Source organism: Panthera tigris, chromosome F2 (genome assembly GCF_018350195.1).
Source record: "Panthera tigris isolate Pti1 chromosome F2, P.tigris_Pti1_mat1.1, whole genome shotgun sequence".
Classification (NCBI taxonomy): domain Eukaryota; kingdom Metazoa; phylum Chordata; class Mammalia; order Carnivora; family Felidae; genus Panthera; species Panthera tigris.
This window is the reverse complement of record NC_056676.1, coordinates 7,262,643-7,287,167: the sequence shown is the minus strand read 5'-3', so window position 1 is coordinate 7,287,167 and position 24,525 is coordinate 7,262,643. Positions and strand designations below refer to the sequence as shown.

General features: G+C 41.9%; 1 protein-coding gene across 1 annotated transcript in view; it reads right to left on the bottom strand.

The window, feature by feature from the left end:
• Nucleotides 1–920: 920 nt before the first annotated feature.
• The window catches only part of RP1 (RP1 axonemal microtubule associated), a 50,884-nt gene continuing 27,279 nt past the window's right edge, over nt 921–24,525 (bottom strand). Inside the window, exons 2-5 of the mRNA XM_042973225.1 lie at nt 18,884–18,975; nt 9,971–10,606; nt 8,974–9,145; nt 921–6,529 (exon numbers count right to left, since the gene is read on the bottom strand). Coding sequence (XP_042829159.1) covers nt 921–6,529; nt 8,974–9,145; nt 9,971–10,594 — 6,405 coding nt within the window. The 5' untranslated portion in view covers nt 10,595–10,606; nt 18,884–18,975. The remainder of the gene's footprint in view (nt 6,530–8,973; nt 9,146–9,970; nt 10,607–18,883; nt 18,976–24,525) is intronic.

The window sequence follows — 24,525 nt, the reverse complement described above, 5'->3', positions numbered from 1 at the left end:
AAAGATTATAATTTCAGGGCGCCTGGGTGGCTCAGGTGGTTGAGCATCTGACTTCGGCTCAGGTCATGATCTCACGGTCCATGGGTTCGAGCCCCATGTCGGGCTCTGTGCTGACAGCTCAGAGCCTGGAGCCTGCTTCCGATTCTGTGTCTCCCTCTCTCTCTGCCCCTCCCCTGCTCATGCTCTGCCTCTCTCTGCCTCAAAAATAAATAAAAACATTAAAAAATATATATATTATAATTTCTAGGCAAAGTAATAGAGAAGAAGCATAGTAGTAAAGAATCTTTTTCTCATCATGAGAACAAGCGATTAATTCTGCCCCAGTGAAATGCTCACAAGTTCATTAGGTAGATGTTCCCAGGAAATTAGATTCAAGACATTGGCACAAGAAACTTACAAGAATGTTGTATAAACCTTACAATCATACCTTTATTAAATCAGTAGTTAAAATTAATAAAGGAAGTACATTTGAGGCTAAGTCTATTCCATTTATTCACCAATATATTTTATTCACCAATATACATTTTACCAAAAAAAAACCAGACAATATAAACAGAGAAAAAAGATATAATTCCTGTCCTTAGGACATTTGTGATGTCCTAGAAGAAAACCCACAGTTATAGGAAATTATGTACACTCAGGGAAAACACACACAGAAAATTCAAAAATAACAATAAAAACTGAGTCTGTTATTTTTGGAAAAATAAAGAACAGTGGAATACTTAAAGTCAAACAAGATTATCCAAGTGCAAGCTTTCTAGAGCAAGCTCATTTTAAAGAAGGGGGAAATTTTTAGAGATTATCTAGCCTATATCCATCCCTTGTGTTTCATCATATTATGAGGGGGAAGATGCACTGATTTAAAAAGGCGGCGCTGATATTGAAATTATAAATCTTCTTGTTCATCAGTGCTTTCAAGATCAGTCAAATTGGTTTTCCTCTTCCCAAATGAAAAGGTCTTCATCCTCAAATACATAAAATATTTCTAATATATTCCTGTTGCTAATACTTAAAGGTGTCTCAACTTTGTAAAATAGGCAGGCTTGACCACGCATTTCAAAGAAATGATAGTTGATATTTTCTCTTACTACTTGGTTGAGATTTGTTCTTGAGTTCTGGAATCTGTTATTTAATAAGTTGTTATTCTCATCAACTCCTTGAAAGATCTCATTCGTCTGACTGCTGGGGTCCTGTGTATTTGAATTCACAATATCTACAACCAACAATGATGGGTGCAAGAAGTTCACGCAAAACGTTTTCTTTAAATATAATTGAAATTTCTTTAAATTATTTTCTTCCTCTAAGTCCAAGGAGCTAATTCTTTTTAATTTTCTTAATTTCCTTTTATCCATCAAGTCAAATGTATTATTAAAATAAAACCGATTAAAGGTATCATCAATGGCATTATCAATAAATGCTTTTCTACCACTTGCTTTATCGTTCTTATCTCTAAACATGGTTTTGTTCGACTGTAGCAAATATGGGTGTATTTTCATCCACAAATGGAGACCCAGGAAATTTTCAATATCAGAATCTTTGCAATATGCAAATCCTCGGTCTTCTTCATTTATAGGTTGTATGGTAACAGTTAGTATTGGGCAATGCTGACCACAAAGAGCATAGAGTTTATCCAGAGAGTCCCCTTCCTGAAGTGCACCATGAATTACATTACCAGGCAATGGTTGGTTTTTAATAGTATCATCAGAGACAGGATGGACTTTGCTACCAGCTGACGTGAAGACCTGAGTGACTGATGTACATACTCTTTCTGACTTATGACTAGCTTTCTCCTCTGCATGATCATTGGGCTTTCTCTCCTTGGCACAAGTTCTATTTTGAACATCTAGCAAATCCTCACAAAAAGGCTCAGAGTCACTACAATGAGGCATGTTAAAATAACTGCATTTCAGTTCAAGGGGTTGAGTCAGTTCCTCCAATTCTGAAGAGGATAGCTCAGCCATGTTTGGTCCTGGGGCCAAATTTCCAAAATGTGAATATGGTACATCAGTGCTGTTATTAAGTAGAGTATCCACTGATGTGGTGTCTCCATTGCCACATAAGCCAGAATTTTCAGGAGATGATATTCTCAACAAATGATTTTCTTTCAGAAGCCACTTGCCTTTATCAATCAGTACTCCTTCCTCCAGATCTCTGACAAGTCTGTGATGATCATTTTGTTTTGTACCACGTCCTACAATGTCTCCCCCATGATAATTGGCCCTCACACCATTAAAGTCACATTTATGTTGGCCTTCTTCTGGAAATTTCTGCAACACAGATGAAATGTTAGATACCTGTTCAGAAGACCCAAATGACTGACCTTCAGAATCATAAAGACCTACTTTCCTAGCACACTGAAATTCCATAGAATTATAAGGACAAACCTGAGATCTGTGTGTAGACCCAGGAAAAAAAGATGGTTTAATAATCTCCCCTTTAGCATAAAGTTTTTCAATTGTTCTTTTAACAAACCCTTTATTGTATTCTTTCTCTTGGGCAATCTCCTCACAACTGCCATTGGGGCCATGACTGGATGGCTGCTCATTCTCACTGTCCTGTCTAAAGTCTGACCAATCAGAAGTCACTGGTCTTGTGAAACAATTTTTAAAATCAAGAGAGGACTCTGAATAACTTCCAATTTCCATGCTTCTCACCATCATTTTTACTCTCATTTTAGTTTCTCCTTCATTGAGTTCCTTTTCACTATTTTGCTTAGAATCATAGCAAAAAACTAAAGATGGTGGTGTTTCCAGCCTCCTACTGACTGTCTCACCAATTACACCACTTCTTTTTTCTTCTTCTGTAATGTTCCTGCTAGAGACTTCCACCAATTCCAAATTTTTACTAGCCTCGAATTCTTTTTGAATCAATTCTTCAGTGGCCTGTTCTTCTGCATGTATCTTTGTGTTAAAGATATCAGTGTCTTGGTTTTCTAATTCTTCAAAAGATTCCAATTCTGAAATGCTTCTTTCACTGGATGTCAAGCTATTGGTTATTGAGCCTGGTTCTTCAGACGTCTTTGAGTCTTCCTTATCAGAGGATGCATATGCATTTCGACCCTGAAATTTCTTCAATAAATAATTTTTAAATTCAGCCAGAGAGCTACGTTCCTCATCAAATTCTGGTTTGGTTTCATTTAGGGGAAAGCCACAGTGGCTTAAATTGCTGATATTTTGGTGTGACACCAATGTATTAAAGCCATGTTTACACCCAGGGTCTGCCAAAATAGTTAGGTCTTTCTGAACTTCATCGACTCTTTCTAATTCTTCAGTCAATTCCAAATTATCAGTACATGTGTTTTCTTTGGAATTTAAAAAGTCATTGGTATTGTCTTTTTGGGGAATGTAGGCCTCATCAATTGGGCAAGCTGCTTCATAAACACAGTTTTCCTCATAAGCACAAGCCTTATCAGAAGACAGAGCATGAGTAAGTGAACAGACCTTTCCTAGGAGACAAGCCTTATTCACGGAGGTCTGATCTACGGTATGGCCATCAATAGGTGAAAAAACGTCACTGAGGTTACAAGCCTCTTTTGGAGGATAAGACTTATTCCCAGTGCACATCTCACACGTAGAGTAAGTCACCTCTGAAACACAGACTTCAGAGGCATGGTCCTCACTGGCAGAGTAGCCTCCATCTATAGAGGAGAGTTTCTGTGTTTTTTCATTCTCAGTGCACTCGGGAACTCTCTGAATGTTGGGTGTGGAACAATTTGCAGGAAGTCCCATTGGAACCGTATCTTGTTCTTTCTCAGCAAGTCCAAGGTGATTTGTGGTGGCCTCCGCTAAACTGGCAACAGCAGCCTCCAAGTCATCAGCTTCCTCTGTGATGGCAGTATGCTTTAGGACTTCTAATAATGCAAGTATTTCTGAAGTTCTGGTGGTAATCTTGTGAGTATCACTTTGGCAGAAGCTATTTATACTTCCCTTTAAGGTTAGCACCAGAAGCCAAGCTAGAAGGACATTGGTATATGACTTAGATATTGGGGAAGGAGAGGGAGTATCTGTAAGTGAACCTGGCATTTGAATAACTCCATTCTGAGTCTTAGGAAGTAAAGCTTGCAGTTGGCGAAGGAACAGGACTGGTAAGAGGTCTTTGGAAGTGTCTTCTACAAGATCTACTTGAATAGCAGCCTCCACACTGTGTCTTTTTGTAGCTAGGTTTATTTCTTGGTAAACAAGGCTTACCTCTGGTCCTAAGTTTTTAGTACATACCTGGATTTTAGTATTATGATCATCAATAGCTGCCTGTGACATAGCACAATTTTCATTCAAGGAAAGTAAGTAAGCATCATTCAGAGATTCAACCTGGCTGTCACAGAGATCTTCAGTAAGTTCTTCACTGGTATCTTTGTCAAAAGATTTACCTATTTTTTTACCTAGATTATTTCCTGCCAAACCAGCATTTTTACTTACGTGTTTATTACTTTCCCTAACAGAATTATTTCCTTTTCCAGAACTTGAGTGGGAATTCGTTTCTGTAAAACTACTGTTGTTACAACTTACCACACTCCTTTCCTTTTTGCACACTGGAGTTAATTTTCTAGGTTGCGAGGTTGGATGTGGATTTATGTTCTGCAACCATCTCTGTATATAATTTTGAACTGAATGATGGCTAATATCCTCAGGAGAAACAGCTTTTTTCAAAGAAGCTAAGGAATTTGCCCTGGTTGTAACATGTTGTTTACTTATAGTAGTACTTAATTTCAACTTATCTCCTTTTTGTTTTTTCTGAGTTTTCAAAGTTATGTGTGAATTATTAACTTTTGAAACTATACTTCTCTTTGTCATTCCTCTCAAATACCAAGATGCTACTTCTGCTTGAGCCTGTGGTCCACAAAAAGCATTGGGGTTTTGCTCAAGGAAGTTAAACACATGAAATAAATTTTGATCTCCAAAACTATTTTTGCAACACCTGAAGTCATTATAGGGAAATACTTTATCTCCTTGACCAATTTCATTTTTTGCAGGTCTTCCTAAACTTACTTTATTTAGTGGTCTGGATTTTCTTTTGGCTAAAAGTCCTTGAACTTTCGTAGGATTCTGTACGTGGATATTCTTGGGATTCACAGGACTGAGATCACTTTTGGAACAAGAATAATTTGATTCTATTACCATATCACTTGCATGGAGATCTTCCTCACAAAGTATTCCTCTTTTAAGGGAACTGTGTGAATCCTTTAATCTGATTTCCTGTGCAATTCTACCTCCTTTGTTTATTCTCTTACTCTTACTAAGAATTGCTTTGGTTGCAACCTTCCCATCCTGATGCCTGGAGTTTATCACTTGTGGCTGACATTTCATCTTCTTTTTGCTGGCAGATGATGAAATCTGCTTTTCATTTGCTGGAAATTTTGTTAAATCACGCTGAGCACATTCATTAATTAGTCTGTCAATTCTTGTGGTGACAGTGGAGGACCCTACTGAAGCTGGGGTCTCAAAAATAGTTATGTCAGTTCCAGAGTCATTACTTAAAGAATGAGTTGTATCTGCTAAAACAGGACTGAATCTATCACTGGTGTTACCATAAGGTCTTAAGTTTTTGATACTAGTTTTGTTGTCTGATGTTACACTATTAACTATACCTTCCTCCACAACTGAATGTTCCGATGCAGCCTGTGGCAAGCCATTACCATGAGACATCTCTAACACCTTTTCACTTGTAATTTCTACAACATCAGCATGTACTGCACCTGACTTGAGCAGTCTGCTTTCCTTTTTCCTTTCTAAAGATGCCTCTATCTTCTCATTGTTATCTATATGAACAACCACTGGTTTGTTAGATACTGATGACATTTTACTGCAGGAATGTGTAAACATGTGATATTCAGATTTGTCTTCCCCGTCTTCCCTTTCTTCACTATAGGAAAACTGTCCAATCATTTCCTCTTGAACTTCAGTTTCAGATACCAAGGTCACACGCCCCTTCACAGATTTCTTTTGTCTCACCCTCCTTGGCCCAGGTGTAGGTGGCCGATAAAAATGACGCTTCGCTTGATCCTGAGTTTCCTGGATGGTGTCTGTGTCCATAGCAGCATTCTCCCAACTAGCAGATGTGCAAGTTTCAGCCTCTCGAGCTGTCGTTTGAGTGTTTATCTCCCCAGCCAAACTGCCCTCTTGATCATGGCCTTTCCTCAGAGATGAGACATCTGCAGACAATGAGCATGCTGCAATCTTTAAACCAGAGGAACAATCATCTGTTCTTCCTGGAAAACTGCCTACTTCACTCTTTTCATCATTATTAGAAAGACCAGCTCTACTGACAGTGGTCCATTTTATGGTTTCCTCCTCTTTTATCTTAAATCGAACTTTCATCTCAACTATCATGGTGCCATCTTGATTAAAAACAATTGATTTCTCAATATCATCTTCAGAAGGATATATCAATAAATTCTGAGAATCTTTTTTTTCTAAGGCCAAGTAATTTTCAGAAGCAAAAGAATGGTCTGAGTAGCAATCACTATTATGCATTTTGTTGGAAGAAACAGAATAAATCTGGGACTTTGGGCTTGAAGGCACATGTGTGCTCACTTTCAAGATTTTGAGAGTAAAAAATGCCCCACATCAAAGTGTAGAAGATAGAGAAGTTATAAATATCCAATAGAAGAGGCAGCAAAGAAAGAAAAGAAAAAAATAATTAGTATAAAAAATACCACATTTTCTAAATTTTATAGTAAGATATTAGCAGATTTCTCACTTCTATGTATTCATTTGTTATTTGAATTCGAAGTCACTGTAATATCTGGTGCATCTCTACAAGCTACTTTTAAAACGAGAACCTTTAGGGGTGTCTGGGTGGCTCAGTCAGTTAGGCATCCAACTCTTGGTTCAGCTCAGGTCATGGTCTCATGGTTTGTGAGTTTGAGCCCCCTATCGGGCTCCATGCTGGCAGTGTGGAGACTTTGGGATTCTCTCTCTCCTCTCTCTCTGCCCATCCTCCACTTGTATGCTTTCTTTCTCTCTCTCTCTTTCTCTCAAAAATAAATGAATCAACTTTAAATAAAAATTTTTAAAAAGAGAATCTATAATCCTACTAAAATAACAAGATTCACAGAATTTTAATTTTAATTAGTTTAATTAGGCAATTTTAATAAGTATAAAGTAGAAATTGCTAAATATTCTAACAAAAAAAAAGATTTTTGTGGGACTCTGTTTTGCTGTTTTGTTTACCAGCACTAAAATTGGAGTCTAACGAAGTGCTGCTTACCAATGCAAACAAAGCAAGTAAAAAGTTACAGCAATATTTATTTTCCTGTCTTTGTATTTCCAAGAGAGGCACTATAGCATTATGAAAGCTAAAACATTTTTAGACTTTATTTAAAAGTCAGGATTAATCAGGGCACCTAGGTGGTTCAGTCAGTCAAGCATCTGACTTTGGCACCTGACTTTTGGTTCTCACGGTTCATGAGTTCGAGCCCTGCATTTGGGCTCTATGCTGACAGTTCTCTGTCTCCTCTCTCTCTGCCCCTCCCCATTTACATACAGACTCTCTCTCTCTGTCTCTCAAAAATAAACAAATAAATAAATGTCAAGACTAATCAAGTAACAGTTATTAATTTAGCATTCCCTTTGTATAACTAGTGCATTCATTTGATATAGGGCACAAAAGAGAATAGAGATAGACAAAGATCCAGATATCTGGTTATATTTTTAATGTGCATCCCAAAGACAACTTTGGTACTCATGCTTCTTAAACTCAATCAAATTCTTATAGGCAGGTTGCATACATTTGCATATTCTTGGCATCAATTAAATATCTTTAACATTTCAGAGTATAAACCTAAAATATGTTCTCCTATTTTTGGTATACATTTACCAAAATTGCAAATAAAAATGTTTCACTTACAACTTTTTAAAATAAAATTTAACAAAACCCTTAGATTCCCTAACACCATCAAAAATCATATTCAGCAACCCATATCAAACACAAAATAAAATCATTTTAGTAAAATGAGCACAGTGAAATAGTACTACCATATGCTTAACAGACAACTGGCAGCTAATGCCTACAAAATAGAAACATTAATAGATATCTATTGAGTTTATCCCTAATAGATGAGTTTCACCCATGTTAGCAATAAGTAGAGGGATTAATACTACTTAAAGAGTGTATTATTCAGTGCCTACATAAAACCCAAAATTTAAGTATAAATGGCACTCAGTTCCTTAGCAAAAGAGCTAAAAAAAACTGTGCACAATGAATAATGAGACTAAAGTATTGAGCACAATGAATAATACAATTAGCCACACCTTCATAGAGAATTTATAGCCCATCCCACACTCGGGTATCAATAAACCCTCCTCTCCCCTACCCAAAGGATAATGCGATATTGTATAGCATTTCCTAAGGAATTGTCAACCTGGATTATTATTAACCAGAATGAATTGACTATGTGAAATTTTTTTAATAAATAAAAAATGGATCTGAGGCCTGTAATTTTTACTGTAATAACTTCAGAAAGTAGACTTCATATGTAGTTAGAGACTTTTGAAAATACACTCAACTAACCTGCTGAGCTCAGCTATGATGCCACATAGTATTATTTGCAAAAATCTCTACAACAACCAGAGATGTCACTTCTACAAATTCCATAGAATTCCTCTCCAAATCAAGAAAGGCTGCCATTTTTATTCTTTATCTAGGTATCAAATGCCCCCCCCCACCACCAAATAAAGCATACCTCATCAATTTAAACAAATATATCATTGATCGATTTGGGAAAATCTAAAAAAGAATCATACAATCTCTATGACTCTTTCCAACTATTCATATGACCAATTCCAGTTTAGAATGTTTTTGAGCCCCTCATTTTCTCTCATGTGATGAAGGAAATTGGCCACTTAAGCATGGATTTTTTTTAATATTGTGGCTAAAACACACACACACACACACACACACACACACACACATATACACACACACACACACACACTTCAGGGCTAAAAATAAGGGCTACATATTTAAGTGACTTACTCTTTCTTCTTTCTGACCTAGCAGTTCCCTTGGTATACACATGATGAGAGGCCCCTGGTAATCTTGAAGAAAGCAAATACTTCTGGATGTCATAATTTCCAGGTTTAAACGGCTCCCTTCCTGCTGCCACCACAGCTCCAGAGCTCAGGATCACAGCCTGGAGACTGGGAACCTAGAAGAAACCAAAGAGTTAAGGTCCTTACATGAGCAACATGAAATTCTGTTCTTTTCATATGGTCATTTTCTAGCAGAAGGGATCAATTCAACAGCCTTTAGGGCTTGAAAGAGATAATCACCAAGCATTCCTTAGGCATCAATACTGTATACAAAGTTACCAAGTATCAAGGTGAAGGTGGTTAAATCAACATCCTATTGAGTCAGCATACTAGCTGAAGATATCGGTCTTCTGGTCTTCTGCTATAACTAAAGACTTTTATTTATTTTAGTTTTTTTTTTATTTTTTAAGTTTATTTCTTTACCCTGAGAGAGAGAGAGCAGAGGAGGGGCTGAGAGAGGTAAGGAGAGAAAGAGAACCCCAAGCAGGCTCCACCCTGCAGTACACAGCCTGGTGTGGGGCTCACTCACAAAACCGTGAGATCGCGACCTGAGTTGAAACCAAGAGTCAGAAGCTTAACCCACTGAGCCACCCAGGCGCCCCACCAAAGAAACCTTTCAAAGGTATGCAGTACTGCCTCTGCATTCCCCACCAAAATATCCAGCTGTAGCCAAAGGTCTTCCTTGAGCCAGCTGAGAAAAGGGCCTGGGGAACATGCTGTCAGCTGCAGGTGAAATGCAGCGATTTCAGATTCCAATCTGAAATGCAGTGATTCGGATTCCGACCAGAGAACGACGGGGCCACCCACCCAGGTGAGCCCCCGCCACCCCGCGAGGATGGGCATACACACACACACAGGCACAAGAAGCCTTCCTTCTCCAGGGCCTCCTTCCACGTCCCACACGGCGGGAGCTCAGACGTGAGAAGCACCTGAACACTCACCTTCCTTCCGTCCGTGGCGTACAGCTTGGTCACCGGGAACCGCATGACCTCCATCAAGTGCTGCAGGAAGGCCTGGAAGCTCTGGGTAACCCTTCGGTTCAGAACGACCGTGCGCCTCGTCTTCGGGTCGCCATTTTTAAAGACCACGAGCCTCCGCGGCGCGCGTAGCATGCCGGGAGCGGCGGCGGCGGGCGCCGTGGGTGGGGAGCTGTGCGCGTGCGTGCTGATGGCCCGGCTGCTGTACCAGGGTCGCGGGCGCCGGCGGGCCTTGTTGAGGTCCACCGGCTGCACCTTCCTCCGGTGGGAGCACAGGTACGATTCGCCGTCCTCCAGCTCCTCCAGGCGTGTGATGCTGTGCCTTCCCCGAGGGGTGCTGATGTTCCTCACCCCGAAAGGTAAGGGCACCTTCCTTGACAGGTTATCCAGCAAAGCATCAAATGTCTTAAAGGAACGAGGGTTGACCACCACCCTGACCCCACCGAATTGCGGGTCTCCGCTTTTGTAGAAGCTGATCTTTTTGGCCACAACAGGATGCATGACGCTCAAATGGCGAGGAGAAGGACCTTGACCTTCAGAAGAGGTTGGATGAATCACGGAAAAACTAGTGGAAGAAGTTTCGCTCATTTTGGCCGAGACCTCGAAAGGGAAAAAATTATTCATCTCGACAGTGACAACACCATAAACGATACATGATAATTCAAATGTAATCTAATTATAGTTGTAGGTATCTAGGCTGTTCCTAGGATTTCAAGAATCCATGTATTCATTCATTATTCCTGCCTATTTTGAATGATAACTTGTAAGGGGCTTACAATAAAAAGACACAAGTAAAACACTTAAATAAGGATATGTGTAATTTAAAGATGAAAACAATCTAAAGACACCAATAGGGGTGTCGTTAAATAAATTATATATACAGCCATGCAATGGACAGCTGTACAACCATTAAAAATGACTTTATGTTTATTGGCATAAAAAATGATCATAATGTATTACTAAGTGAAGAAGCCGTTTATAAAATATATATGCCATGCCATTTCCAGTGTGTGTGTGTGTGTGTGTGTGTGTGTCTACACACACACACACACATACATACATACACACATATGTATTTGTTATACGATAGATGTATTTGGGGGTTTTTTTCCTTGACTGCCAGGAAAAAGGGGGAGACAGGAAAAGTTTATCAAGCTCAAATTATTGCATACAACCAGATGAGTTCACCTAGAGGAAAATGTTTCTTGACATTAAATTCTAGAAGAAATGAATCATGTGAATCCTTAAATGGGGGCCATTTTAAGATAATGTAAAATGTTTCCATTACAGATATAAAAAATGCAGGGAAAATATGTAACACACAATTAATCTACTTTTGGAAACTCTGCACTAAACAAATATTTCTTACTACAGGGCAGTTTTGCTATGAGTTGCTAAAAATGATGCGATCTAGGGACTGCTCCCATCGGTGGTTCTAAAATTAAAACTTTAGGAGGGAATTTAAAAGCCCTTTTCAGCCAGTCACTGAGGTTTTTGTCTCTACTTTCCAAGTGAAGCCAGAGTCTGACTGACAGTTGAGCAGCTCAGGGAAGGGTGTATCTGTTTCTGGGTTCATTTCTCATTTGTCACACTGTTTGTGTGACTGTTTTCTGTTGTTTTAGTGTTTATTTATTTCTGAGACAGAGAGAGACAGAGCATGAGTTGGGGTAGGGGCAGGGAGAAGGGGAGACACAGAATCTGAGGCAGGCTCCAGGCTCTGAGCTGTCAGCACAGATGCCCGACGCGGGGCTCGAACTCACGAACTGTGAGATCGTGACCTGAGCCGAAGTCAGACGCTTAACTGACTGAACCACCCAGGCGCCCCTCTTTTCTGTTGTTTTAAATCAATATAATTATTAGTATCTTTTGACAGGCCTGCAGCCGTAAAGACAAATTGAACAAACTAAATATAAGTGGTCAGTATTACAGAGATGAAAAAGGCATGTTTGTCATTATAAATCAGCTATAAATTTGACCCAAATCACCTACTTAAATGTTTGCAAACTGTTGTCTGATTCTTCACATATCCCCAGGACGACTTACAAATTTTATTGATGTGTTATTTAGGAAAATAAACTCCGAGATCAGCCTGGAAGTTACATATGTGCCCCCTACTCCCTCCCTAAGCAGTTTACAGTAATTATAGTACTTAAGACAATGAAGGATGTGGCAGGCATGTGCTCCCAGAGCTGGAGAATCCACCTTTGTGATGGAGTCAGCAAAACTGCACCTCTTCTTATCCTCAGCTGATAAGCTGTGCACTGACCTTGGGGTGCTACTTAATCTCCATGCCCTCACTAACTATCAGAGATAAATTCTTACCGTATTTATATAAAAGACTTCAGAATTCTGCCTCCAGTAACTTTTTAGGTTGGTGTACTTACATATTCATTTTAAAATAGTTTACATTAATAGTGTTTGAGGGGCGCCTGGGTGGCTCAGTCGGTTAAGCGCCGACTTCAGCTCAGGTCACGATCTTGCGGTCTGTGAGTTCGAGCCCCGCATCGGGCTCTGGGCTGATGGCTCAGAGCCTGGAGCCTGCTTCCGGTTCTGTGTCTCCCTCTCTCTCTGCCCCTCCCCGTTCATGCTCTGTCTCTCTCTGTCTCAAAAATAAATAAATGTTAAAAAAAATTTAAAAAAAAATAGTGTTTGAAACACATTTTCCACTTAATTTTGGAAAATTGTATTTATCTATAAGTGTATAGTGAGATTTTTTTTTAATTTTTTTAACGTTTATTTATTTTTGAGAGAGACAGAGTGCGAGTGAGGGAGGGGCAGAGAGAGAGGGAGACACAGAATCTGAAGAAGGCTCCAGCCTCTGAGCTGTCAGCACAGAGCCCGATGCAGGGCTCGAACTCAAGAACCTCGAGATCATGACCTGAGCCGAAGTCTTAGACACTTAACCGATGGAGCCACCCAGGCGCCCCATAGTGAGACTTTTAATTGCAATAGTCTTCTGCCTGGTTTGCACTACTTGGAGAGCTGATGACCTGATAATCAAGTTAGGACACCGTTACGTAAGCTGATAGGCTAAGGGGGTTGTTTGGGGGGTGGCTTTGGTTTTTGTTTCCTTCTGTTTTGTTTTGTTTTGTTTTGTTTTGTGGCTCAAATAAAAGAACGGAGATTTTGTGCTGGCACCAGGAAGGAGAACATAGAACACGAGGACAGTTGGAAGGAAAAGGTGGCCCCCACTGTGCTACCCTACTGCTGCCCAACCCTGAGCACTGGTTATAAACCTGATGCATGAAGGGAAGAAGCTGAGGGTACCATGTCCTGTGAAAATGCCATATGCCCAGGAGTGAATGAGCACTTGTAGAAAAAGAACCTGTAGCAGGACGGCTGCCAGGCTTCTTGAGGAGGAGACTGTAGAAAAAACAAATAAAATATAAATCCAGATGGTCCTCATTGCACGTAAGAGGATCTCTCGGGATGCCTAGAAGTCAGCGGGGAAGTTTTGTAATGGTGAGATTTTGTATACATGCAGGTGAGGTTTAAGAGTCTACAGTAAGGTGGGCATTGTGTGTGTAACACAGAACATGATAAAGATTCAGTGTTATATGGGGCACCTGGGTGGCTCGGTCGGTTGGGCTTCCGACTTCGGCTCAGGTCATGATCTACAGTCCATGAGTTCGAGCCCCGCGTCGGGCTCTGTGCTGACAGCTCGGGGCCTGGAGCCTGTTTCACGTTCTGTGTCTCCCTCTCTCTCTGCCCCTCCCCTGCTCATGCTCTGTCTCTCTCTGTCTCAAAAATAAATAAAAACATTAAAAAAAATTAAAAAAAAAAAGATTCAGTGTTATCATTGAATTAAAGGATCTGTGGACAGCATTATCATTATTGGGGAAGAAAGTACAAGCCAGATTCTTTCCAGAGGAAATGCTTCAGCCTCTGCCTTCACATAATCCTATGTATCTTCTACAATTTCCCTGGGAAATTCACAGAGAAATGACTAGCACAATAAAGGAGGAGCAGGGCGTCATGAGAATATGAAGAAGGGATTGGTAGCCCAGCCTGTGGGAGTGGCACTGAGGGTGGGAAGGAATGGCAGCTTCCACAGGAGAGCCTGTGTGAAGCTGAGATGCCAGAGGCACAGTGGTGGAGATGCCCTGCAGGAAGATGGCAGGGATCAGTGCAGCTTCCGCCAAAGACACGGGTGCACCTTTTTTTTAAAAAAAAAAAAAAATCTTGTTAATGTTTATTTATTTTTGAGAGAGAGAGAGAGAGAGAGCACAAGTTGTGGAAGGACAGAGAGAGAGGGCGACACAGAATCCGAAGCAGGCTCCAGGCTTTGAGCGGGGCTCAAACCCGTGAACCGGGAGATCACAACCCTGGGCTGACGTTGGATGCTCAACTGACTGAGCCACCTAAGTGTCCCAAATGTGCACCTTTCTTAATCAGCCTTAAAAACCAATCAGAATGTGAATGAAAATTTTAAAGTATTCCTTTCTATACTTGTTAAATGGTAAGGTTTATTCTACACCCACTGAAGTTGGGATAAGGCAGTAATATACTTAGGGGATATCTGGAATCAAAGTAGCCTGAAGTGGTCTGATTCTTCTCCCAGCAGGTTAGGCCAGTGCAAAGATGTACCAAGAGGAAAATAGATTCCTACTTTCCTAGAGGACCTGGCTAACAAAATCTCCCTGCAGTCCACGTTATAGTGCAATGGGCTTCCAGTGGCTCGACAGCCCGCTGCTAATCTCTTCCCCTCCGCTCTGTGTTCTCTTCGTTGCCGAAAGTCAGACTGTGGAATGATCGTGAATACTTGTATTGCTTTTAAAGATCAAGCAGATGTTTTCAACACCTTTTGGTTCACTGGGCTCACCCATGGTTATGCCTCCCTGTGCCGTCGTTGCTCTCAATATCTGTACTGCCCAGAGCTAAATAGTTGCTCTACCAAGAGGGCTGTGCCTGCCCCACCACCATTCACTTGATAAAGCAAATTAGACACCTATAAGCTGTACGTGTGTCATTTCACTAATTATATCTTAAATTTAATGTACAACACACTAGGAATTCAGGCAATTCAGAAAGAAGAGGGAAGTAGACAACAAAATAAGAATATTAGTATAGTCATACGGTCAGTTCTGTGGCAATTCAGAGATTTGACATTACATGAAAAATTAGTTCATTACACAGATTATCATAATTCTGTGAGGTGGGGTTGGGGGTGGGAGTTCAAAAAGGAAATACACCAATTATCCCCTATGGTGATCATAAGCATTGGTGAATTAAAAGTAACTTCCTTCTGGGGCGCCTGGGTGGCTCAGTCGGTTGAGCGGCCGACTTCGGCTCAGGTCATGATCTCGAGGTCCGTGAGTTCGAGCCCCGCGTCGGGCTCTGTGCTGACAGCTCGGGGCCTGGAGCCTGCTTCAGATTCTGTGTCTCCCTCTCTCTGACCCTCCCCCGTTCATGCTCTGTCTCTCTCTCAAAAATAAATAAACGTTAAAAAAAAATTTTTTTTTAAAAACTCTTTAAAAAAAAAAGTAACTTCCTTCTTTAATGGATTGCACAGATTCCTCCAATGAGTAAATAGTGCCTTTGTAATCAGAAAAAACAAAGAACAAAACTCTACCCCCGTTTGAATATACTAGACTTTCTTGATTTCCTGATACTGAAGTTCTCTCCTACTTCAGTATTGGCATATTGTGAAGGTTTCTGGCATGTTTGGATAAAAAGTAATGATTATTAGCAAGATTGATTCCTTTTTTCTAACGGCTAAAGATGGAACACATATGTAATCTAGATATAAGATGGAAAATAAAATACAACTAGCTAAACACAGATTGTTTTCAAAATAAAGACGCAAATAGTTTTGTACTTACCAGAACTTGAAGCTTCCCTTTTAAAGAAAAAAATGTCTTAAGTTGTTTGTATAATTCATGTAAGGTTACCGGATAGGTAACCTGCTCATTTCGTGCAAGGAAACTAATGTCTTTGGATTTATTTTTAGTGTATCCACTCAGGGATTGAATACAGCCAATTAATTTAATCCAAGGTGATGCTAATCACCAGACAGAATTTACCTTAAGGGGACCACAGCCAGAAACAAACTAGTTCCTGGTGTGCGGCACAGCTCTGAAGCCTTCCTAATTAAGAGTTTTTCTGGCAGTGTCTTGCTTACCCAGTCTCATTCTCAGGAGAAGATCGCCAATTCATAAGCTTTTCTGTCTCAGACAGCCTTAAGTTCCCATTTATTTATGTTAAAGAGAAAAGGCTGTTATGCTGCTAAAAATGAAGTCGTTTGACATTTTATCATTCTTTGATAAGTATTCCAAGTCAGTGTTTGTTCATGGTAGTCATTTAAGCATTCCTGTTTATCACTGCATCAATGTAGTTCTAATGAAAATGGCTGTGTGAACAATTTGGCTACTCAGCCTAACACAAGACAAATAAGAGAGGCACCACTCAAAGTGATTTTATGCTTCTGCATACACAGCACTCTTCTGCTTTGCTTAATCATGATGGGATTTGAGCAAGTTGCAAGACTTTGTCACACACGAGGTCCCCAGATGCACCTGCTGCCTCTAATGGCTACCTGTAGTCTAATCTGATTTGAAGATACCTCACCTAATCAGATTTCTTTCCAAGCTTCCTGCCTCTGCTCTGAACCACAAAAACAAGGTAAGCAGTCCTCCAGGAAAAAAGGATCAGGTTCAAACATGTGCTCTCGAATGTTGTCTCCAAACAGATCACAAAAGGAAAAAGATTATGAAATGGCACGCTCTGCCTGGTAAATACTGACTTCATAAGAAGTCAGCTATTAAAAAGTAAAAAAGAGTAAGGGAGGGAGGAGAAAGAGTCACCAAGTGCAGGAAGGAAAGATGGAGGGAGGTTAGGAAAGAAGTTGGGAGGGAGGGGTAGATACGAGAAACGATAATGTCTGACTTTGATACAAACGTCCATTTATAATCATCACTATTCACACAAAGACATGCCTATTGACTCAATAAAGAAATTTATGTTTACAGGGTAGAAATAGGCATGGATGGAGTCATTACTAGCTCCAAATTGAAGTGCACATTTACAAAGTTTAGAGTTAGATATAACCAGCCCTGAGATAGTTAGACTAATGAGGCATTTCTGTTGACATTATTTTGAATCCTACAACCCACATCTGATAAACAATTCACATCCATCGGTTCTAATGAACAATGAAAAAATGTCAACTAAAGAACTTCTTCCGGGCACTTTTAGGAAAAGTAGAATTTCATACATCAGCACAAAGGAGCTCTCCTTTTCTAAGCATCTCCCATGGCACATGCCGCATTCCCACGACTCCAGTTGGGAAGAGGGACTAAGTGCACCTGTTGCCCAATCGTGCCACCGTGCTCTTTCCCATGGCACTTGTCTCTGGCAGACGCCAGTGTGGAAAGTCTACATCATTCTTCCTCAAGCTTGAAGTTGCAAATGAATCCCCTGGGGATGTTGCTAAACCGTAGCGTCTGACTCAGTAGGTCTGGGGTGGGACCCGCGAGTCTGCATTTCTGATCCGCTGATGCCGGTGGCTGCTGGCATTCCACCACACTTTGATTATAAGGAGTCTAAGAAATGCCAGAAGCCTCTATGACACAGCTCACTTTAAGGTTCTTCCCTGCTAATGGCTTCAGTGGCCACGATATCTGAGGTGACCTGTCTGACACACGTGGACTCCGTTCCATTCTACGTGGTCACCACTGGCAGAGAAGCCAGATCCCAGGGACTGCAGTCCACAGTGGTTGAGCATACGTGCTTTGAAGTTAGTCAGACTTCAGTTCACCTCCTGTCTCCTCCTTCCCCCTAGCTTTGTGGTCTCAGGCCATTGACTTAGTTTCTCCTCTGCCTGTTTCCTGGCCATGAAATGTGAGGAAATCCCTTATAGGCTCATCGTGAGGATTAACTAGGATAATACATGTGTTTGGCAGAGAGTGCCTAAATGTCCTAATAATTAATGGAAATTATTTTTTCCATGTTAATCTTTTTAAACACTCTCACGGTCCTTGCAGCCTTTGCCCAAACACCCCACACCCTGCCCCGCCACCCCATTTATGATCTGACCAGCTTACCTTTCCAGTCTCATCTCAACCCACGTGTCTGACTCTGGATTGAATTATTTGATGCTTCTTAAATGTGGCTCAAACTTTTGGGCCTACTGTTTCTTTCACCTGGAATGCCTTCTCGTAGCCCAAACTCCCTGCCCTCCATCACCATCCACCTTTGCCTCTCTTCCTCCAATACTCAGTTCACCTCAGAAACTTCTCATGAACCCCTTGCCTTCCCACTACGTGAACATTCCCTGCTGAAATAGATACCCTCCACTGTAATCTCTTATTTGTAAAAATACACACTCTTGCACATTTCATACTGCCCCACAACTGGTGATTTCTTAGTAAGCTCATTAAGCACCAGAAGTGCAACTTATCTATCGCCTCAGAATTTCCAGAAATAACTCAGTGCCTTGTACACGGTAGACAATCGATAAATGTCTACTAAAGGAATGCTCCTCTGCTTGTGTTTAATACAGTAGGTTATAGAGAGATCGATGTCTGAAGAACCCTCCCTCATCTTAACTGCTAGAATTTACCTCTCCAGGCAGGCCCAACGAACCCAGGGCAGATACCAGATTTAATCAGGATGCATCATCATTTTGTACAGTTAGCATGGAACACGCCCTTTGTCATTTCCATCCAACCCAAATGGAAGTCTGAGTATGGTCCATTCTGATGAAGTTACGTTGCTGGATGTCGAACCTGAGAGGTCTCTGTCTTGGAAACCATCCCTCACATCAAACGTCTCCCGGACTATGACACTGGCATCTGTCTTAGGCAACCTGTCTTCTCAGGCTGCTGTAACAGGATACTACAAACCGGGTGGCTTGAACAACAGACATTGATTTCTCACCGTTCTGGAAACTGGGAAGTCCAAGGTCAAAGTACCAGTCAGTCTGGTTCCTGGTTTGCAGACGGCCAGCTTCTTACCGTGTCCTCACACAGCTAGAGGGCAGGGAGAGTGCAAGTGGTCATGCTTACCTGAGAGAGCTCTCCCGTGTCTTTTCTTAGAAGGGCACTAATCCCTATGAGGGTCCCACCCTCATGACCTGATTACTTCCCAAGGGCCCCATCTCCAAATTGCATCACGTTGCAGGGTTAGGGCTTCAAGATACAAATTTTGGAGGCGCATAATTCAGCCCACAGCAGCACTGCCCTGCAGACTTGGGGTTTGTCACACAACTTCCCTCGTGTATTTGTTCATTCATTCATTCTACAGACATTTAATGCACACGTTGTGCACCAGGCACACACAGCAACGAATGCAACAGAAAATATCTCTGCTTTCGTGGAGTTTATGTTATCCAGCAGAAACGAATCGTGAACAAGTGGACAGCATGTTACACGATGCTAGGTGCTATGAAGAAACATGAAACCAAGTAGCAGTGCTGGAGGTCAGAGAAGGCCTCCGTGAGAAGGTGATGTGTGGGCAGATACCTGGAAGCAGTGAGGGGAAGGGGCATTAGGCATCCGAGAGATGAGCGTCTCTAGCGGAGGATGTACGTGCAAAGGTCCTGAGTCAAGAGTGTGTGGGAAGTATGTGAGGTACTTGGGAGGTGATAGAAAGGTCAGGGTGCCTACAGTGAGTGGCAGGACACCAAGCTACGTAAGGCCCTGCGCCCTTTAGTAAAGACTTTGAAGCGAGATGAGAAACCAAAGGAGGGTTTTGAGAAGAGGAGTAGTTTCCAAGATTACTCTAAAATATTTACTTTGATGATTTGGATATTGTGTTAAGAACTGAAGTTAAACACAGGGGTAGGTGGTGGGGAAATGGTGTGGTAGAAAGTGCTAGGGCTCGGAATACCTGGAAAGCACTTGCATTGGCAGAAACTCTGAAGCAACTCTTTTGGAACTCGGGAGGCTATGTGAATGCTCGCAGCTTCCAGAAGGCTTGGCTGCTAAAATTGTGGTCAAGTTTGGTCTGTTTCAGCCACTGGCATGGTAGTCGCCACTTATCTCTCCTCCACCAGCCCTGGGGCAGGCAACTATGGGGAAAAGAGCCTGCATTCCTGAAGCAGCTTGTGGGAGCCAGGGTGAGTAATAACGACCTTGTCCTCCAAATACTGGCATTCTGTGTTCTAATTCCTAATTACTGCTCCTGGTCATGGAGGCACATACAGAGGTGGGTGGCAATGGTTGCAACTCCCACTGCCTGAAGTAGCTAACGGGATTTAAAGGGACAGCACCTGTGATCCCCTCCCCCCCGCTTTTTCCCTTTCCCCCCTTTTGGAAGCAGGCATTAAAGGCTAGCCTATTCAGAAAACAACTGTGTATATGGGAAGACTTATCAAGCAGCATGATAGAGGCTCACTCACACTGCGCAGCACTAACCTGCTATGATCTGATAGGACAGGACCATTTCTTGGTCTGTACCCTTGATTTTCCCTGACATATACCCATCACAGCTTACCGCCTGTACCCAGCCTTGCTGAATCTGGGCATTGCTGGGCCCACCTACAGAGCTTTTCCCACACCTCAGCATGCCTGTCTGCAACCTAGAGTCCCGCAAGACTAAGCAAAACAGCCTGATCTCTGGTGTTGGATCCTGCAACGGGACAATAGATAAGACAGGCCCAGCTTCTGTCCTCATGATGCTTAGCACCTAACGGGAAAACAAACTAGGCCCGGATAGGCTTTACTAAACAAGATGTCGTATGGAATGCTTCTTGGAAGAAAGAGATTAACTAGCAAAGATTTCAGTATACACGGATGTGGTATAGGAAGGCGGGGCTAAGATGATGGCATAGCAGAACCCTAGGCTCCTGTCGTCCCTCAAACACAACTAGACAACTATCAAATCATTCTAAATATCCCAGGAATGAACCTGAACACTAACAAAACAAACCACAACTAAAAGGAGGAAAAAGTCGCACAGAAGAAGGCGATTAGTACAGAAACATGGTTTGGGGGAGAAACTGATCACAGTTGCTGTGGAGGGGAGAAAGCCCTGGTTGCAGAGAAAAGGCAGAGAGAGAGAAGAATACACAGGGACAGGGGATCAGACACGAGAACAGTTCCCCAAAGCCATTGGCTGTGAAAACAAGAGGTGCTGATATTCCAGAGTGCTCTCGACCAGACCAGCGGGGCTAGAAGACGAGTTTTAAAGGTCAGCGGGCTCAGCTGAGAAAGAGCACTGAGGGCGCTGCCCTGCTCCTGGGGAGGAGCCTGGCACACAGCCCCAGGGGAGGGGGTGGAGGGGGCAGAGGTGCGGAGGGAGGAGTGGGGGCAGACTGCCTTGGAAACTGTGAGCTGAAGAGCGCCTGGGGCACCCAGACGGGAGATAATGCTCTCTTCTTGGAGGAGGCCCTGAGAGGCAGTGTTCACCACAGACGCCCCTCTGGGGACAAAGGACGGCCAGCAGGACCCGTTTCTCTCCCCGGCCCCTCCCTCAGCGTCAACACAGGGCCGCCTGCAGAGAGCGGCTCTGCCCCGGCACTGGCTGCCTAGCCCCGCCCCCCTGCCCTCCGGTGGTGCGGCCCTTCTCGGTCAAGCCAACCTCGGTCCCGGGGTGACGGGTGCTTTCCCCCAGGAGACCAGCAGAAGCCCCGACCACGGCACGTCTCCTGACCCGAGGGCTCCGCACAGCCTCCAGCCTGGTGGGAGTGGTAGCGGGTCTCACTTAACAAGCAGAGCAGAGCACAAGTCGGCGAAATCCGCCCCGCTCTGGCCGAGGTCGAAAAACTGCCCACTGCGGGCAAGGAGAGCCTCTGCAGGCGACTGGCCCGAAGGATGGAGCAGCCAACAACAGCGGAGCTGAAGCAGACACTCCGTGAAGCTCCAGGCCCTGGGCACCACGTGACCTCTTCTTCAGCAAGCCATTACTCTCAGGAGCAGGAAACATAAAGGACTCTTCAAACACGCGGAGAAGGCAATGACCAAATGCCAAGATGGAGGGATTCAGCCCAAATAAAAGAACAAGAGAAGGTTGCTGCCGGAGATCTGACCAAAACGATCATAACAGAGAGAGAAGAACTAAAAACAGAGATTTCAGTATACGTGGATTATTGTTGTCATGATATTTGCTATTAGCCTAGTAACTATAGTTAAAACTTCTAATTTTCACCAGATTCCCTCTGTTATCTTCCACCATTTTTTAATAGGATTTGCCTGTCCCGGACCTTTCATAAAAATGGAATCATGGTCAGTGTATATGCAAAACCACCCCATGCTGTTCTCACAGCCAAGTCATTTAGCCTTTCCTTAGGCAGCAGAGGGCACAAAGCTTCCCACACACGTCCATTGAACACCCCACCGTGGTTCTCTCTACTTTTAAACAGCTTTCTTGAGTTATAATTTATATACCATGAAATTAATCCATTTAAAGTGGATGATTCAATGAGATATTCACAGAGTTGTGCAACCATCGCCATAATATAGTTTGAGAATATTTAGAACATTCTAATTTTAGAACACCCCAGAAACTTTGTACGCATCCAACCACCCGCACACCAGCCAGAGACAACCAGGAATCTCTTTCTGTCTCTAATTGCATATTCTGGAAATTTCATATAAATGGAATCATATAATATGTGGTCTTTAGTGATGCGTGGCTTCTTTCATTTAGCGTAGTTTAGCATAGTTCTTAAGTTTCATCCATGTTATAGCATGTATCAGTACCTCATTCCTGGTTATTGCCAAACTGTAATTCATTTTATGGATTTTTAAAATTTGTTTTATTTTCCTTATTCATTCACTGGTTAAAGGGCATTTGGGTTGTTACCAGTCTCAGGTTCTTGTGGACTGTACTTCTATGAACAAAAATGTGTAAGTTGTTGGTGAAATCATTTCTTTTTCGGAGAAAAAAATTACACCTATCTACATGTTGAAAATACTTTTGGTTTTCTTTCTGTTTACCTTGCTTTCTTATGATGGGATTTCAAAGCTTAACTTTTTTTACAATGAAGAGGGTGTATCTTTGATAAACCCCATTACTTGCTTGTCTGGCCATTATATAAGTTCCTTATAGGTCCTGCAAATCAATACTCCTACATTATAAAGCAGAGTGGCAAAACAAAATGGTCAGATTAGTTGATAAAAATTTATTATCCAGACCAAGAAAGCCTTGGCAAAGAAATAGAAGATATAAAGAGGAACCAAATGGAAATCTTAGATCTGAAAATATATAATACCTGAAATTTAAGAGCTGAGTATATGGTCTCAACAGACCATGGAGAAGACATGAAGAATCCGTGAACTTAAAGGTGGAACAATAGAAATTACTCAACTTGAACAATAAAAAGAAAATGGATTTTTTTACATGAACAGAATCTCAAGGATCTACAGGATTTTAATAAAAGACCACTTCTAATTCCTCTTGCTAAGTAAAACTAAAAACCTTGGACATTATACATAAAATAAACACAGAGAAGGAGGCAGAAGGACTAGGAATCTTAGGACACAAGGAATGATATGGCAGTCTATTCCCTGGGTTGTCTTTTTGCCTCATGCATCTAGACTGGGTACTAGAGAAGCCAGCAACTCAGAAACACCAATGGAATCAGATTTTAAAATGGCCCAATAGAAGCCAGCCAAAGGTCTAGGAAAAGGGCAACCCTAGCAAGGAAGAAACAATACCTTCAACCACAGCCGAACACCATGGAGAATAAGAAACCTCCATCTGCCTTGAAGAGTTTTGACTTCTCTTCTTCTCCACCTTCATGGTGGCATCTCTCCCTTTCCCATGCTGAGATGACATCAGTGAAGACCAAGTAGCGACTCAGCACTTCCATCCCCACTGGCAGTAATGAATCCACACTGCTCCCCTCCTTGCAGTGTCAGAGGAGGTAGCAGAAGGAACCCAAAAGAAAGCCAAAGCTTTCACCACTATTTGGTAGTAGTGAGGCCACCTCTCCCCACTGGTCAGTGAGACCACACAGGAAACCTGAAATCCACATGCTATAATTTGACATTCTGGATCACAGATTTGATGGTATTTAAAATGTATTTACACTTACATAAAGACACCTGACATCACTTTAAACTTCCTACGCTACTTAAATCCACATCTACCCAGAAGTAACAAGGTCCCCCTTCCCCAGGATGCCAAATGAGGCAATGTGGGGAACCTGAACTTCCATCCACACCTGACAGTAAAGAGGGGTACTCCCTTTCTCCTGGCAGCACTGTGTCAAAGAAGATCTGCTAAAACAAGTTTTAAACAGAATCCACAGTCTCATAGCATAATACCCAAAATATCTAGGGTACAATTAAAAAAAAATCATTATTCATACCAAGAACCAAGAAAATCTGACCTTGACTGAAAAAGACATCAAAAATGCCAACACCAACATGACAAAAAAGTTGGGATTATCTGACAATAATTTTAAAGCAGCCATTATAAAAATGCTTCAATAAGTAATGACAAACACCTTGAAACAAAAAATAAAAAGCCTTGGCAGTGAAATAGAAGACATAAAGAAGAATTAAATGGAAATCCTAGAACTGAAAATATATAACTAGAATTTAAGAGCCCAATGGATGTTCTCATCAGCACAA